This window comes from Leguminivora glycinivorella, chromosome 17 (genome assembly GCF_023078275.1).
Source record: "Leguminivora glycinivorella isolate SPB_JAAS2020 chromosome 17, LegGlyc_1.1, whole genome shotgun sequence".
NCBI classification, from domain to species: domain Eukaryota; kingdom Metazoa; phylum Arthropoda; class Insecta; order Lepidoptera; family Tortricidae; genus Leguminivora; species Leguminivora glycinivorella.
This window is the reverse complement of record NC_062987.1, coordinates 13574124-13593029: the sequence shown is the minus strand read 5'-3', so window position 1 is coordinate 13593029 and position 18906 is coordinate 13574124. Positions and strand designations below refer to the sequence as shown.

The window sequence follows — 18906 nt, the reverse complement described above, 5'->3', positions numbered from 1 at the left end:
AAATATGTTTTGCGTACCCAGGTATACATAACTACAAACGTAAAAATAATAAGTACATAAATTATACTAATGTAGTTTGTAGCATTGGTGGAAGGCCATAGGGTAGGGCCGACCATATGATAGGACACACGGGAGGGCTGGATAAAATCTTGTCACCCGGATATTGGCTCGCGGGCCAAAGTTTACCCACCACTTATTTACAATACTTTTTTTTAACAATGTGGTAATGCTGTTACGCATACCCCCGTTGATTTCCGAGGTTATGTGGGACTTCCCATACCCTTCTCTTGCTGAGAAAGGGGGGAAACATCCTACCCACTAAACCCACATTGGTTTAGCCTGAACTGTCGTGTAGGGGACGTCTAGGGATCGCTAGAATTCTGTCCCCCGACTTATTTACAAACTAGTATTTCCATAAATAAGTAACTCCGTCTATATTTAAGGTACCTTTATTAATTAATTAAATTTGTTTGATATATATTAACAGTGTTATAAATCTTCGATCAATTAACCATTTGTCGCGTAGCGGTCGATAGTCAACACGAATGAATCCTTCAGCTTCTGTATACTTAAATGTCGAATCCAAACTGTGAACAAAGATATTATATAATAATATAAGTATTAATAAACGTTCAATAAAGTTATCAAGCCGATAAAGTTCGTTTGTCCCTTTCTATCGCACCAATAAGCCAAAAAGGGACAGACGAACTTTATCGGCTTGATAACTCTAGAAAACGTTTATGAATAAGGGGATAATACCTATTTAAAGAGGATTCATGTTAGACCGCGACCGGTCGGGCGTTGAGCGTTTCTTTTTTTTTGGCCATTTTTTTATTTTGAAATTTTAGGTTTTCCAGGTTTATTGTCCAATCCTACTTAGAATCACAAGACATCTCTATCTCAATAGGAGAGTGTCCCAGAATTTCCATACATTTTTGTTACTTTCCTCTTTAGTTACCCCATACAAAATGTTTTGAAAATGGTAAGAAAAAATCGTATGTGGACATTTGTTATATATTAGGATTGAAAAAGCAGTGCTTCTGAGTAGAAATAACAAAAAAATATCAAAAATATTACATTTGAGCAGCAGCTTCTTGGGAATCCTGGGACAATCCACCTTATGCACCACGCCTAGGTTATTGGAGCTGGCGAAAGTTACCCTTATGTGATATATATGTAGCATCTGGCACGTTTACGTATAAATGGGTTAACATTCTAGCTTTGCCAAAAAGGCTTTGCAAGTTTATTCGTTAAAAAAAAGTTTGGGATTTTTACACAGATCGACTAGCCCCAAACTAAAAATAGAAAATATACGTACAATCAAATCTTGTTACCGATCTTTTAGTTATTAGGTTTATCCTGCTTAAGGAACCGAGTTCTACTCATAATATGTACATAATCCCCAATTAAGTTTTGACTCTTGGTCCATTTGACAAAGTTAAATTTAAATTGGTAAATTTTTAAACCCCGCCGTCAGAAGGATATTATACATACATACAATCACGCCTGTATCCCATGAAGGGGTAGGCAGAACACATGAAACAACTCAAGTTTCAGTGCCACTCTTGGAAAATAAGGGGTTGAAATAAAACGAAACTGTGACATTGCAGTGACAGGTTGCCAGCCTCTCGCCTACGCCACAATTTAATCCATATCCCACAGTCGCCTTCTACGACACCGACGGGAAGAAAGGGGGTGGTGAAATTCTTAACCCGTCACCACACTGAAACGGAGGATATTATAATCCCTTAAACTTTCTAAAGTAGTACCTGAGCAGCGTTTGTCAACATGCACTTGTGGGCCAGGACAGCACGCTCACACCCTTTATCTCCATCGCTCACAGCCTCGCCGTTTACTGAAAAAGAAAAGCAACTGTGCTCAAAATACGAACAAAACAAAAAGGCACAGCTGGGTGGCTAGCCGAATGGCACAATCGCTCACGAAACGCTCACGAAACGAAGCGCTAGTAGATATCTATCTCTATCGCGCTTGCGTATTGGCGCGACAGAGCCAGCGGCGTATCGCTTTCGTTTGGCGTCGGAGAAATGCCATTCGGCTACGGGGCCTGGTAACCTGGGTACTTAAGTAGCCTAAATGCACAAACGCTCACGATAATATCTGTTTCGTAGCTATCTATAGGCAGTTTCAGAATTTGGGACCGCCCAATTAGCGTAAGTTGTTAACAAAAATTAACTCACTGTTAGTTTTGTGACGATAATTAAGCATGAAATTTCAATAAAAATATTGTTTTTGTTTTAATTACATTAAACTTAAGAGATAATATACATTCAGAATGTGAAAAAATAAAAATTTTAGACAGATTTTATGCTTAATTATCGTCACAAAACTGACAGCGAGTTAATTTTTGTTAACAACTTTTGCTAATTGGGGGGGTCCCAAATTCTGAAAATGCCCCCCTATAACTATATCGCTCTTTGTGTATTGGCGCTACAGAGCCAGACTGCACATTTGTCGGCGTCTAGCGTCGGCGATTGCCATTTGGCTACGCGGGCTGGTCTCATCTACAGAGGCTCTACATACAAGTACATTACGACATTACGACTTCGTTTACGCTTTTTCAAACATATAGAATACGAAGGTGTCAGCAAGATGCCCGGTCTAGCTTCGGCCATTCTCATACTCGTACGGCAAAAAGCTTGTGTAAGAGGAAATCCATTTTCCCCTCACTAGCTCGGAAACACGTGTTTTGTCCTTTAATACCAGCGGGTAAAAACGCATTTTATCCACTAGTGGGTAAAGTAATTTGACCTTGAATAAAGTCAAATTAACTGCTTTAAAATTGATAAAAGCAAGTGAATCTTACTAATAAAGATGATTTACGTTATGAGGGGAAAAGTTTTGTGTTGCACTCGGGTGCAAATGTATTTTACTTCTCGTGTGTTAAAAAACTCGTTCAGGATTCTACTCTCGAACCACTCGTTTCGCTCGTGGTTCAACTATAAAATCCTTTCACTTGCTCGTTTTTCAAGTCCACACTCGGCGTTAAAATACAACTTTGCCCCCTTGTATAACAAATAACTATTCCCATCTCAAGTGATCTTTTCGTCTAGTCCAAAAATTTACAAAAAAAAATTCAACATGCAGACTTAAATATCCGCCCTAAAAAAGTAGCCATATTATATGTATATTAATTATACTAACTGTGAGAGCAGGAGTGCAGGTACTTCTCGATCTGCGCCAATTCCTCAGGATCGTTGAACACTGACTTCGCCATTTCAAGCATTGTTTCTTTCTGCAGCATGCCGCTGTTATCCATCTGTAATAAATAATAAAACATTGGTTATGGTTGTACTAATATCAGGAGCGGCTCACTCTGCGATTCTATCGCCGCGCTACAAGTACATGCTGGCGGCCGCGAGTTCGCAGCCTAATCAGGGGTGGCGCGCGTTCTCACGGAACGCACGTTCGCACTTTCTATTGTTACTTTACGTCGCGAGTTTTTTTAAGGTTTATATGCGATGTACGCGTGTGGAATGGCTAATAATGCCTAGTAAAATAGTCATCATGACGACTGGTATGGCTCAGTCGGTAGTGACCCTGCCTGCTAAGCCGCGGTCCTGGGTTCAAATCCCGGTAAGGGCATTTATTTGTGTGATGAGCACAGATATTTGTTCCAGAGTCATGGATGTTTTCTAATATGTATATAAGTATGTATTTATCTATTTATGTATGTATATCGTCGCTTAGCACTCATAGTACAAGCTTTGCTTAGTTTGGGGCTAAGTTGATCTGTGTAAGGTGTCCCCACTATTTATTTATTTTATTTATTTATTTATTTATTTATCATGAATAAAATAGGACAATCTTCACAGATCTCAGTCCCACGGAAAAGTTCAATAAGGCTTGTGATGTTGGGACTTAAACAAAAATATATAAATACTGTATGTAGAAAGGATGTATATCTAGATTCCTAAAGTTTTTTCTTCTATTTTTGTTTCGCCTAAAACTCTATGGTATAATGATCAGTTGGCCTAACGATGATATTCCCTAATTGTGGTTGCCCTATTCAGTTTTGCGTAAAATTTTATGTCCTAAAATTTTGTGTTCTAATGTTAATTTGCATAATCATTAGTTATACTAATACTGTTTTTCATAATAATTCATTGTTATAATCCTTTTTCTCCCTAATGCATTGTATGGCCTAATAACTATTACTCCTATAGCGATTTCAACTAATATTATGTGTCCTAATATTTTTGCTCCTACTATAATTTTTAATGATCAGAATTCTAACCTAACCTAACCCACTTTTCTGAGAACAAGTCGTTTCTTCAATGGTCACAGTTCTAACCTAACCTAACCCACTTTTGTTGCAACAAGTCGTTTCTTTAATGGTCACAGTTCTAATTCTATTCTAACCTAACCTAACCGACTTTTGTTGCAACAAGTCGTTTCTTTAATAGCCACAGTTCTAACCTAACCCAATTTTGTGCCAACCAGTCGATTTTGTGGTTGTCGCAGTTCTAACCTAACCTAACCCACTTTTCTTGCAGCAAGTTGTTTCTTTAATGGTCACAGTTCTAACCTAACCTAACCCACTTTTGTGGCCACATACACACAACAACAACAAGTAAGTATACTGGTTATATTTCGGGCAAGCAACAATTCAGCACACAAAAGATTAGTTAGTTATGCCACACATTTATAAAGCCTGGCAGGTTTTAGAATAATTAATATGTGGCCAATCTTTATTATGCGCATTATATATTAGGCTAATACATATGAGGCGAAAAGAATTATGGAATATTAGTATAGATCAAAAGTTTTTATGATCATCAATTTTATTGCTAATAAAATAAGGCCTATTAAGTAATATAGTAATAATAAATAGGACAAATAAAGATTAGGCCATCCATTACACTATGCCAAGTATGATGTTATGCTAATTGATTATTAGGTTACAAGCCCATTAGGCCAAAACGGTTAGGCCAAGTGATAATAGAACAAACGTTCTTAGGAATGTAGAGGGACACCCATGTAGAAAGTACCCAAGACTTGAATAGAATAGTACTTACTACTTATAGTACTACTTATAACATTTTATCTGAGTATTCCTAAAGACGAGCGTAATATGTCTTTTTATACTTCCGAAAAATCCGTTTTTTCGGAAGACGTTTTCAATTTTCATAGTGGGATAGCTCGTTTAGAATCGTGATTGTGCTGTTAAAAATGTTATTTGGGGTAATAAATGATCACAATCCTATTTGTTATATCCTGTACGAGTTAGCTAATACTTTGACATTTTAAGATTTACTTGAAATGGTGGATAAATAACCTTCCGTATCCTCCCCATTTTTTCGATAAAAAGAGGTTTACATTATGTATTTTTCCTGCGATTCCTGCATTTTTTGTAACTCTTAAATAATATTATCCTAAACTAGAACTTCTTATTGACCTATAAGAAAAAAATCATACATATATGACATACCTTTCTGTCGATAGATATGTTTTTAAAACACCTAAAATTCGAATAAAAGACACTGTGCTAACGCGAGCCCGCTCAGTCTGCGCCGAGCGCTCGAAGACAACCGCGGACCTGCGTTTGATCGTCCGGCGCACCTAGCTTTCGTAAGCAGCTCGATAGTTCCGAGAAGTGCCGTAAACTGCGACTAAACAAATCTTGATCCTTTTTACACCTTATGCAATTTTAGCATTCGACATGCTTTTCATATGATTTTGGATTTTAAGTTATACGTGAAGTTTGTTGAGAGTTTGAATTATTATTATATTTTGGGACCAGGATGAGGTTCTGGTTCTCATGATGATGGAGTCAGGCAGGAGATGTTCAACAGAACTGCTATTCTACTTATCATAACTCCACCATGTTTGGGCTCATTAGATTTGGGCTGATGAGCACCATCGATCTAGATGAGGTCCAAGGTCTCATGATGGAGTCAGGAGGTGGTCAACAGAACTGCTATTCTCCTCATCATAACCCCATCATGTTTGGGCTCATTAGATTTGGGCTGACGAGCACCATCGAACTAGATGAGGTCCAAGGTCTCATGACGGGGTCAGGAGGTGGCCAACAGAACTGCTATTCTCCTCATCATAACCCCATCATGTTCGGGCTCATTAGATTTGGGCTGACGAGCACCATCGAACTAGATGAGGTCCAAGGTCTCATGATGGAGTCAGGAGGTGGTCACCAGAACTGCTATTCTCCTCATCATAACCCCATCATGTTTGGGCTCATTAGATTTGGGCTGACGAGCACCATCGAACTAGATGAGGTCCAGGGTCTCATGATGGAGTCAGGAGGTGGTCAACAGAACTGCTATTCTCCTCATCATAACCCCATCATGTTTGGGCTCATTAGATTTGGGCTGACGAGCACCACCGAACTAGATGAGGTCCAAGGTCTTATGACGGGGTCAGGAGGTGGCCAACAGAACTGCTATTCTCCTCATCATAACCCCATCATGTTCGGGCTCATTAGATTTGGGCTGACGAGCACCATCGAACTAGATGAGGTCCAAGGTCTCGTGATGGAGTCAGGAGGTGGTCAACAGAACTGCTATTCTCCTCATCATAACCCCATCATGTTTGGGCTCATTATAAATATGTGGAAGGTCGTTAATAATAATAAATGTTTTATTAGGGTACCCCTACATGTAAAGAGGGGGCAGATATTTTTTTTCATTTCAACCCCAACGTGTGATATATTGTTAGATAGGTATTTAAAAATGAATTAGGTTTTACTAAGATCGATTTTTGATAATTTTCATATTTTCGGAAATAATCGCTATAACTTTTGAACCATATGTTTAAAAATATGAAAAAAATCACAAAAGTAGAACTTTACAAATACTTTCTTTGAAAATTTGTTTTGAACTTTATAGGTTAGTTTTTGAGAAAAATACGGAACACTACGGAACCCTACACTGAGCGTGGCCCGACACGCTTTTGGCCGGTTTTTATTTTATTTTAATACTTTTCTGTGCTATTCATACATAGCCACCCTAGGGGATTCTGTATTGACAGCTTCTTTTTTTTCTTTCTGCATATATTTGTTTCCGCTTTTAAGTTTATTGTAAATAAGACTGCTTGCACTTACATTGAGATTATAATTACATAATGCTATTAAATTAAATCTAATGAACCGTTGTTTTATTTCCTAAATCTCAAAACCCTTTAAATCGAATATGTATAGTAATGAGCAAAAATTTTACCGCAGGCTTTCCAAACCGACGATGCTTGATCAGCTACTTTTAGAACGAACATGTACACCGTGTCCAATAAGTCCGAATACTCACATTTTACCTCAGTTCTAAAGATATAGGGATCACAGGCCATCAAATTCTTATTTAAACTGAAGAGTATATTCCTTTTAATAAAATACAAGCACAAAGTTCATGAAATTTCCGAAGTGTCTAAGAAAAACAAAGAGGTAAAGTGCCAACAAAATACTTGCTCGGCACGCAGGTGACGAGTTATTTTTTATAAGCAGAATCTGTATGTGATAAAACAGACGCCACGTGTCCAAAATAAACTATTATGGGTACCGAGGATAGATAACGTTCCGGGCAACTAGAAAAATGTGCCTAGGTTCCAGAGCTCACCATCGGCCCAGGTGTGGGATGCAGTATGTAAGCGAGGTAAACTACCTTCAGTACTTACAGATAAAAGCGTTAAAATCAACGTTTTTTTCTTTAAAACCAAGGTTTTGGAGAAAAAAATGCCTTAAAGTTAAAAAGGATGCTTGGGAATGAGTATCATGTGTCCCAACAAGACGCACCTCCAGCACATTCGGCAAATGGTATTCTAGCGTAGTTTCAGACTAATTTGGCAGTTTTTTATCCGAAACATGAATGGCCACCCAGGCCTCCAGGTTTAGGCGTATTAGACTACATTGTATGGTCATACATGCTTTGAAGACTAAATTTTTATAAAATCATAAACCTAGATCATTTCAAAAAGATTATTGAGAGTATTTGGGATGAAATGTGAAGAAAACGGTGCGTGCCGCGTGTGATCCGTTTGAGAAGCGTTTGAGGCTGGTAAACAAGTTAATGCTGGAGTTATTCCAAAACATTTGTTGTGAATGTAATAAATAAGAGTGCCATTCATAAAATATAATAATAATGTAGTAACTATTTGTTCATTTTGTTTTATTGGCTATTTGTGCTGTATTCAAACTTATTGGACACGGTGTACATATTTTGATTTTCACCCTTTAAAATGTTTCTAAGACGCAACGTTTTGCAAATTTGGTCACGTCATGCACAGTTAAACTGTGGAATGAATTGTCGCCAGCGGTATTTCCGGACCAATGCGACCATCAAACCTTCAAGAAAAGAGCGTACATCCATCTTAAAGGCCGGCAACGCACTTTCAACACTTCTGGTGCTTCTGGTGTCCATGGGCGGCAGTGATCGCTTACCATCAGGCAGCCTATCTGCTCGTTTGCCTCCTATCCCATAAAAAAACGTTTAATATTTTTTAAGAAAATAAATTAATAGTTTAAAAAACACTATAAAACACGCTTTTATAAATGCACGTAAAAGCCAAAAATAAATTATGGATCGTTCAAGTTGTCTCTATTTGTGAGCTGAAGTTTAAAAACTATGTGCTTTTAATTATAATATTTGATTGTAAAAGCGTGGGGCGCTGGAACAGGAAAGACTTTTTGTATAACTTGCTGATAAATCAAATTATGCTATGTTACGGGAAGGAGGTTACACAGATTGACGCGCTAACTGGAGTTGCTATGACTAGTAGGTTCTACATTAAACAGTCAAATCAATTAAAAGTCAGTGTTCAAAGTAGGTACCAGTTTGTCGAACTCAGACAAAATATGCGCTAGTAGCGAGGAGAGTCGACAGTCACCGACACTTAGAACGCCGCTTTATTCCGGTAATCAAAGTACAAAAGGGGAAAGTGTCTACAGTGACAGGATGCAGAGTTCTTGTTCGTGGACGAGATATCTTTGGTTCTCTTTGGTAACCCTTAGGCGGCATATGTAAATGTTATGATGCAACTTCATTCGCCAGGAAGTTCGGGTTAGTATTTGTTTACAAGAAAGTCTTTCCTGTTCCAGCGCCCCACGCTTTTACAATCAAATATTATAATTAAAAGCACATAGTTTTTAAACTTCAGCTCACAAATAGAGACAACTTGAACGATCCATAATTTATTTTTGGCTTTTACGTGCATTTATAAAAGCGTGTTTTATAGTGTTTTTTAAACTATTAATTTATTTTATACTTTTTAGTCATTAATAATGAAATACTTTTAACATTTATACATAAATTTATTTCAAGTAGGCGGATTTTACATGCCATTTGTGGCTTAACGTGTACTTATTGCTAATTGCTACTTAATAATAACTAGCGGCTACCTTCTTATTACGGTATTATCATAAAAATGTTTATACCTAGTAAGTTATCCGTAAAAGATAGACAATATAGACATGTGCCATCGCGGACTTTTTGAAGACATTAGAGAGACATACTTTAGCCATACATTGTTTTGAAGCTCTCAGCTAGTGGGATTTTGTTTGACTCGATTAGAAAATATTGTCACATTTCAACTAATTCAAACAAAATTTAAGTATTTCTTTTTTGCCGAACCCCCTTTATTTGGTCTTAAGGGTCACAGAAAAACCATTGCCCAACTTATTCTAAATACAACGTTGATCTTTCTTTTATGCGGGGGCTTCGCCCCCGAGCCCCCTTTTGTTTGCTCTTAAAGGTCACAAGAAAACGCTAACCCAACTTATTTTAAATACTACGTTAATCTTTCTTTTATGCGGGGGCTTCGCCCCCGAGCCCCCTTTTCGTTACTCTTAAGAGTAACAAGAAAACCCTAACCCAACTTATTTTAAATACAACGTTTATCTTTCTTTTATGCGGGGGGCTTCGCCCCCCGAGCCCCCCTTTTCGTTACTCTTAAGAGTAACAAGAAAACCCTAACCCAACTTATTTTAAATACAACGTTTATCTTTCTTTTGTGCGGGGGCTTCGCCCCCGAGCCCCCTTTGTTTGCTCTTAAAGGTCACAAAAAACGCTAACCTAACTTATCTTAAATACTACGTTGATCTTTCTTTCATGCGGGGGGCTTCGCCCCCCGAGCCCCCCTTTGTTTGCTCTTAAAGGTCACAAGAAAACGCTAACCCAACTTATTTTAAATACAACTTTGATCTTTCTTTTATGCGGGGGCTTCGCCCCCGAGCCCCCTTTGTCTGCTCTTAAAGGTCACAAGAAAACGCTAACCCAACTTATTTTAAATACTACGTTGATCTTTCTTTTATGCGGGGGCTTCGCCCCCCGAGCCCCCCTTTGTTTGCTCTTAAAGGTCACAAGAAAACGCTAACCCAACTTATTTTAAATACTAGGTTAATCTTTCTTTTATGCGGGGGGGCTTCGCCCCCCGAGCCCCCCTTTTCGTTACTCTTAAGGGTCACAAGAAAACCCAAAACCAACTTATTTTAAATACAACGTTGATCTTTCTTTCATGCGGGGGGCTTCGCCCCCCGAGCCCCCCTTTTGTTTCCTCTTAAAGGTCACAAGAAAACGCTAACCCAACTTATTTTAAATACAACTTTGATCTTTCTTTTATGCGGGGGGCTTCGCCCCCCGAGCCCCCCTTTGTTTGCTCTTAAATGTCACAAGAAAACGCTAACCCAACTTATTTTAAATACTACGTTGATCTTTCTTTCATGCGGGGGCTTCGCCCCCCGAGCCCCCCTTTTCTTTGCTCTTAAGGATCACAAGAAAACCTTAACCCAACTTATTTTAAATACAACGTTTATCTTTCTTTTATGCGGGGGGCTTCGCCCCCCGAGCCCCACTTTGTTTGCTCTTAAAGGTCACAAGAAAACGCTAACCCAACTTATCTTAAATACTACGTTGATCTTTCTTTCATGCGGGGGGCTTCGCCCCCCGAGCCCCCCTTTGTTTGCTCTTAAAGGTCACAAGAAAACGCTAACCCAACTTATTCTAAATACTACGTTAATCTTTCTTTCATGCGGAGGGCTTCGCCCCCCGAGCCCCCCTTTTCTTTACTCTTAAGGATCACAAGAAAACCTTAACCCAACTTATTTTAAATACAACGTTGATCTTTCTTTTATGCGGGGGCTTCGCCTTCCGAGCCCCCCTTTGTTTGCTCTTAAAGGTCACAAGAAAACGCTAACCCAACTTATCTTAAATACTACGTTGATCTTTCTTTCATGCGGGGGGCTTCGCCCCCCGAGCCCCCCTTTATTTGCTCTTAAAGGTCACAAGAAAACGCTAACCCAACTTATTCTAAATACTACGTTAATCTTTCTTTCATGCGGAGGGATTCGCCCCCGAGCCCCCTTTTCTTTACTCTTAAGGATCACAAGAAAACCTTAACCCAACTTATTTTAAATACAACGTTGATCTTTCTTTTATGCGGGGGCTTCGCCCCCGAGCCCCCTTTGTTTGCTCTTAAAGGTCACAAGAAAACGCTAACCCAACTTATTCTAAATACTACGTTAATCTTTCTTTCATGCGGGGGCTTCGCCCCCGAGCCCCCTTTTCTTTGCTCTTAAGGATCACAAGAAAACCTTAACCCAACTTATTTTAAATACAACGTTGATCTTTCTTTTATGCGGGGGCTTCGCCCCCGAGCCCCCTTTGTTTGCTCTTAAAGGTCACAAGAAAACGCTAACCTAACTTATTCTAAATACTACGTTGATCTTTCTTTTATGCGGGGGCTTCGCCCCCGAGCCCCCTTTTCTTTACTCTTAAGGATCACAAGAAAACCTTAACCCAACTTATTTTAAATACAACGTTGATCTTTCTTTTATGCGGGGGCTTCGCCCCCGAGCCCCCTTTGTTTGCTCTTAAAGGTCACAAGAAAACGCTAACCTAACTTATTCTAAATACTACGTTGATCTTTCTTTTATGCGGGGGCTTCGCCCCCGAGCCCCCTTTTCTTTACTCTTAAAGATCACAAGAAAACCTTAACCCAACTTATTTTAAATACAACGTTGATCTTTGTTTTATGCGGGGGCTTCGCCCCCGAGCCCCCTTTGTTTGCTCTGAAAGGTCACAAGAAAACGCTAACCCAACTTATTTTAAATACTACGTTAATCTTTCTTTTATGCGGGGGCTTCGCCCCCGAGCCCCCTTTTCGTTGCTCTTAAGGGTAACAAGAAAACCCTAACCCAACTTATTTTAAATACAACGTTTATCTTTCTTTTATGCGGGGGGCTTCGCCCCCCGAGCCCCCCTTTGTTTGCTCTGAAAGGTCACAAGAAAACGCTAACCCAACTTATTTCAAATACTATGTTGATCTTTCTTTCATGCTTCCCCCCTCGAGCCCCCCCCCTCCTTTTTTTTCTGTTCTTATCTTCCGGCACCATCATCAGGCCTTGAAACCTAATCGTAGTCATAGTTCATTACAAGACTTTTCTAAGAAGCCCAAAAACAGCTATGATACGATGTTCCATCATGTAGTTCCAGTTCATATCTTCCGGCTCCATCATCAGACCTTGAAACCTAATCGTAGTCAAAGTTCATTACAAGACTTTTCTAAGAAGCCCAAAAACAGCTATGATACGATGTTCCATCATGTAGTTCCAGTTCATATCTTCCGGCTCCATCATCAGACCTTGAAACCTAATCGTAGTCAAAGTTCATTACAAGACTTTTCTAAGAAGCCCAAAAACAGCTATGATACGATGTTCCATCATGTAGTTCCAGTTCATATCTTCCGGCTCCATCATCAGACCTTGAAACCTAATCGTAGTCAAAGTTCATTACAAGACTTTTCTAAGAAGCCCAAAAACAGCTATGATACGATGTTCCATCATGTAGTTCCAGTTCATATCTTCCGGCTCCATCATCAGACCTTGAAACCTAATCGTAGTCAAAGTTCATTACAAGACTTTTCTAAGAAACCCAAAAACAGCTATGATACGATGTTCCATCATGTAGTTCCAGTTCATATCTTTCGGCTTCATCATCAGACCTTGAAACCTAATTGTAGTCAAAGTTCATTACAAGACTTTTCTAAGAAACCCAAAAACGGCTATGATACGATGTTCCATCATGTAGTTCCAGTTCATATCTTCCGACTCCATCATCAGATCAGCTCAACAGTACCATATTATTGTATTGTCATCGGAACTACATATAGCTGCCAATTTTCATTACGCTACGACTCCTGGAAGATGGTTAAATTAGCTTCCTTAGATTCCATTACATACATAGTTACATACACGACGACCTAATAAAAGCGTGTTAAAAAAACCGCCGCCTTTCGGGTTGTGGTGAAAGCTACTTGCGAATGTTGGATTATGTAGAAATGTGTAGGTATTTTTTAAAACTGCTTTTAATGCTTTAATTATTTGATGGCAACACAAATAAATATACGTATAACGCTAATAGCAGGGGGAAATTAGCTAAAATTACGGCATAATTAATGGAAGGTTTTTTTAAATTGAAATATGTACGTTATAGACCGAAGTTATTTTTCATCAACCCTCCCCACTCCTCCCTCCTCTGCGTCACCCCTCTACCCTCCCTTAAAGTGCCGAAAATGCGGTTTTTCTCGATTTCTGACAAAACTGTTGAAGATACAGAAAAAGCGCGTAGGAACGAAGTAATCCTTAATAAATTTACTACAAATCATTCATTAACACTTTGGTTCTAGCACTTATAGTTTACGCGTGATCCGTCACGAAAGTTGGTCCTTTGCTGCAATCTTCTTTAGTGAATGTTAAGTTTTCGCCCAAAATGCATACGAAATCGTAGAAATTTGTTTGATATAACTAAAATATTGTAACTCATGACTAAAATAAAATTAAGGGGGAAAAATCACTACCATGGGTGGAATTTCCAATATGTCTTGGAATTCCAGTAACTATTTAAGACGTAATATTTTCACGGTAGTAGTCGCTAGGAGTACCATTGATCTATATAGTGTATCTGTCGCAGTAAGATAGATAAAGCCGTTATATAGTTATAACCCTAGGGATATAATTATATGTCGTGACATAGTTAAACGAAAGCGATTAATTGCTATCTTACTAGGAATCTTATACTTTTAAACGAGCAATTCTTGTATATTTATTTATTTATTTATATATATATATTTATTTACACTGACGATCTCGGAAACCGCTCTAACGATTTCGCAGAAATTTGTTATGTGGGGGTTTTCGTAGATGGCGACACATGTCAAGGATACGAAACAGAACCGAGCGAAGCTCGGTTGCTATAATACGTTACTAGTTTAGTGATATAATTATATGACTGGATTCAGTTTAGTGATATGTTTGTAGGCAGGAGTGCGGCCGTGCGGCGGAGGTATAGTTATAACCCTAGTGATATAATTATATGCCGTAACATAACGATATCACAGAAAAAGTGGCGAAAATTCAATAAATAATTATGCACGAAAACTCAACCGTGACGTGAACGACAACTGATGCCGAACGACTGCCTTGTGGTAGCGGGTAAGCTCCCGCCCCCGTCTCCACTGCATCCCCGCACTACACTGCTACAATTATACTACTGAACTTAATCCAGTAATGTAACTATATTACTTAACTAGAGACGTATTATAATTATAATATATTATTCCTAATATATTATCCCTAGTAAGATGGTAAGGAATCGCTTTCGTTTAGCTATGTTACGGCATATAATTATATCCCTAGGGTTAATACCTCCGCCGCACCGCCGTAATCCTGGCTACAATCATTTCACTAAACTGAATCCAGTCATATAATTATATCACTAAACTAGTAACGTATTATAGTTATATTCCTAGTAAGATAGCAATTAATCGCTTTCGTTTAACTATGTTACGACATATAACTATATCCCTAGGGTTATAACTATATAACGGCTTTATCTATCTTACTGCGACATATCTATGACTGGGGATGACCTTTTGGTAGCTGTTGATAGAGCCCTGGAGTATCAATCCAGTAGCCGTGAGTTCAAGTCCCACCCATGGTAGTGATTTTTCCCCCTGAAATTCATTTTCAGTTTATAATATTTTAGTAATATCAAACATATTTCGTAAGTAATTTGGGAGAAAACTTAACATTCACTAAAGAAAATTGCAGTAAAGGACCAACTTTCGTGATGGATCACGCGAAACCTATAAGTGCTAGAACTAAAGTGTCAATGAACGATTTGTAGTAAATTTATCAAGGATTACTTTTTTCCTACACGCTTTTTCTGTATCTACAACGGTTTTGTCAGAAATCGCGAAAAACCGCATTTTCGGCTATTTAAGGGGGGGAAGAGGGGTGACGCAGAGGGGGGAGGGATGGGGAGGGTTGATGAAAAATAACTTCGGCCTGTAATGTACATATCCCTATCAAAAAAAATCTTCCATTAATTATGCCAACATTTTCATACATAACTTTCCAGAAGCAACGGACTATAAGGTTTGAGGAGTTTCTCAATTCCTCATGAATCCGATTATAAGAAATCGAAGCTTGACAAACTTTGACTTGAAAACTCAATAATTATGCTTAACAAACATAACTAAATAAATGTCACTGTTCTGAACTTAAATGCATGCTTTTCTTACAAAAATACCAAAGTCACTATGAGTGTGCCGTTCAGATTTGAGGAGTTCGGTTCTGACCATCATCAGCAGTTCCACTGCACCAAATGTCACTGTTCCGGACGTAAGTGCATGCTGTTCTTATAAAAATACCAAAGTCACTATAAGCGTGCCGTTCAGATTTGAAGAGTTTGGTTCTGAGTGTTCTGACCATCATCAGCAGTTCCACTGCACCAAACATCACTGTTCTGGACTGGACGTAAGTGCATGATGTTCTTATAAGAATACCAAAGTCACTATAAGTGTTCCGTTCAGATTTGAGAAGATCGGTTCTGATCTGACCATCATCAGCAGTTCCACTGCACCAAATGTCACTGTTCTGGACGAAAGTGCATGCTGTTCTTATAAAAATACCAAACTCACTATAAGCGTGCCGTTCAGATTTGAGAAGTTCCGTTCTGGCCATCATCAGCAGTTCCACTGCACCAAATGTCACTGTTCCGTACCTAAATGCATGCTGTTCCTTTAAAAACACAAAAATCACCATACGTATGCCTTTCAGATTCGAGGAGTTCCCTCGATTACTCCAGGATCCCATCATCAGAACTGGGTTCTGAGAAAAATGGGACCAATCTGTATTCATACAGATTCAATATTTTTTTTTAATCGGTCCAGTAACAACGGAGATATCGAGGAACAAACATAAAAAAATGAAAAAAATAAATAAACATACAGACGAATTGAGAACCTCGCCTCAAATCTCTCAGATTTGAGGCGACGGTTAAAAAGTGACACATCATGAGCAGTTCCAATGCACCAAATGTCACTGTTCTGGACGTAAGTGCATGCTGTTCTTATAAAAATATGAAAGTCACTATAACTGTGATAATTTCCGAAAATATTAATATTATCAAAAAACGATCTTAGTAAACCCTTATTCATTTTTAAATACCTATCCAAAAATATATCACACGTTGGGGTTGGAATGAAAAAAAAATCAGCCCCCACTTTACACTTTACACTAATAAAACATTTTTTTCCATTTTTCATTTTTGCACTTTGTTGACGTGATTGATATACATATTGTTACTAAATTTCAGCTTTCTACTAAGCATACCTTATTTACCTATCGTCCGACGCTGCGCACGTGCGGCTCGTTTCTTTGTAAGAAATTTGTAGGCATTTAAAAAGGCGGCATTTCGTGAACATCAAAGCAGTGGGCCTTCTGTACTTGTACTATTATATATTCTGTGCTAATATGTATTCTGTGGTTATGGTAAAAGTTGCCAGTGTGCAGTGGGCATTTCTGCGACGCCAGTGCCGCAGAAATGCAATCTATCTCTATCACTCATGCGGACCGCTACGGGAGCTGAATAGAGAAGAAAATAACTGTCGTAATATTGGGCATACTCACAATACCGGAAGATTTGAGCACGCAAGCTAGGAAACAAGGAGCGTTAGGTCCAGTAGGCACCCCCTTATTCTTCAGCGTGGTGATGTCCTCTTCTGATATTTGATGTTCCCCTATACACTTGGCGCCCATCTCGTGGAAGTGCTGCTTTATGATGTTCTTCTGCTCTTCTGTCATAGCCTGAAAGTAGGAAGATAGTCATAATTTTTGTTACTTTCTAAAAAAATATCACGTGAGATTTCGTAGTTCCAAAACGTTCCAGGAAGTTTGTACGAATTTTTAGAACTGGTAACAAAGCAGGCAAGTTTTATACAAACTCCCAAATGTAAGTACAAACATTTTAACACCTAACATTATTAAGACGCTGACAGCACCCAATGGCCTTGACACTAGCGTACACTGTCTAATCGTATGGGAGTAAGTGAGAGCGCGATGTCACTAAAAGAGGGCGGATAGGTACGAAAAGTGCGAAAAATATTAAAATAAAATAGAAAGATGCATTATTTGTGCAAAATGTTTCGTTAGTGTTTTAGAATATATTTGTTTTATACTAAAGACAACTAAGTCGACAAAACCGTTTAATGACGAACTCGAGACCAATCTTTGCAATTTTTTTCTATCGAGCCGATTTCATTAAATCGTGTATCGAAATGTTCTTTGAAATATGATGAATAATAACATATAATTTAACTAAGACTAATAGTTTGTCTTAAAAACAACATCAATTTTACGTTAGCCCCTTAAAGTTGGCACGGTATTAGGATGCCTGTAACGCCGTGGCTTGCGTGGGCGACGGTCGCACGATGGTCGCGCGACGGCGATGCGACGCATACGAAATCAAACCTTATCGATATGTAAGTAGACGATGCAATGAGACGTACAGTACAGTACAGTAATAGCAAAACATACAGACTACAAACTCATATGATTCAAATTTCATGTCGTTGGCGTTAGTCCAAAGAAGATTTGTCAAAATTGTCATATCCATTGACTTACACATAAATTGGTTCATGAGGACTGGTTGTATGGGCTCTTAGAATGGTACTAGTATATCTCAGCTTGGCGTGCAGTCTAACCCAACTAAGTAGTTGAAAATAATGTTCAGTTAAAATATAATATGAAAAGGCCTATCCTTTCTTTTGAAATCTTTGTGTGATTACAATCTTGTACAACTACTACAAAATTGATATTGGTGTGTTTTTTTATATTGTATAATCAATAAACATAAATCACTTACCATCGAGTATGACGTCAACACTAAAACGTAGAGAGAGCAAATGAAAACTGACATTTTCGCCATTTTTACCAAATGAGTATTCAAACAGTTGATCACACAAAAGTCTACAACTGATTGCCAAAATTCGACAACACGTATCATTTTATACTGTTGACAAGTATAATCTAATTATAAGTCTAATAGCAAATTAGGTACTTGACTCTATTATCAACTTTTTTGACGGAGATTCGGGAGGTCAAACTGCACAGTTAATGATAGCTAACGCAAAATATTCTTCCTGTACTTTAAACTGGCGATTCGTAAAATAGCTCTTATCTCATAACTAAAAGGTCCATAAGTCATCCATCCATAAGTCATAAGGGATCTACTCGTGCTATAGTTTTTGCAAATCTGACTTTGCCCCACCTAATTTCATAGTTTTCATACTCATGGTGACAAGGTACATTTTCTTAGAAATATTTATTGAAATATTTAATTGACTAAATCAAACATGGTGATGTTTTAATTAAAATTTTAATTGATAGAAAACGTGTTTTGTCCTTTAATACATAATTTTATCTAAATCACAAATTAACTGCTTTAAAATTGATAAAAGTAGGTGAATCTAGTAATAAAGATGATTTACCACCTGAACTGTTAAACGCATTTTTTGCGTTGTAATATCAAAATGTATTTTTTACTTCTCGTGTGTTAAAAAACTCGCAAGTTCAGGATTCTAAACGGAATCATAAAAACTCGGCGT

General features: G+C 38.3%; 1 protein-coding gene across 1 annotated transcript; it reads right to left on the bottom strand.

Moving 5' to 3' along the window:
• Window positions 1-433: 433 nt before the first annotated feature.
• LOC125235348 (general odorant-binding protein 19d-like) lies at window positions 434-18260 on the bottom strand. Its single transcript, XM_048141889.1, has 5 exons — window positions 18165-18260; window positions 16931-17107; window positions 3163-3277; window positions 1770-1855; window positions 434-587 (listed from the first exon to the last, which is right to left on the bottom strand). Exons 1-5 carry the CDS (start codon window positions 18225-18227, stop codon window positions 570-572), a joined length of 459 nt encoding a protein of 152 aa, XP_047997846.1. The 5' UTR covers window positions 18228-18260; the 3' UTR covers window positions 434-569.
• Between the last annotated feature and the right edge of the window lie 646 nt (window positions 18261-18906).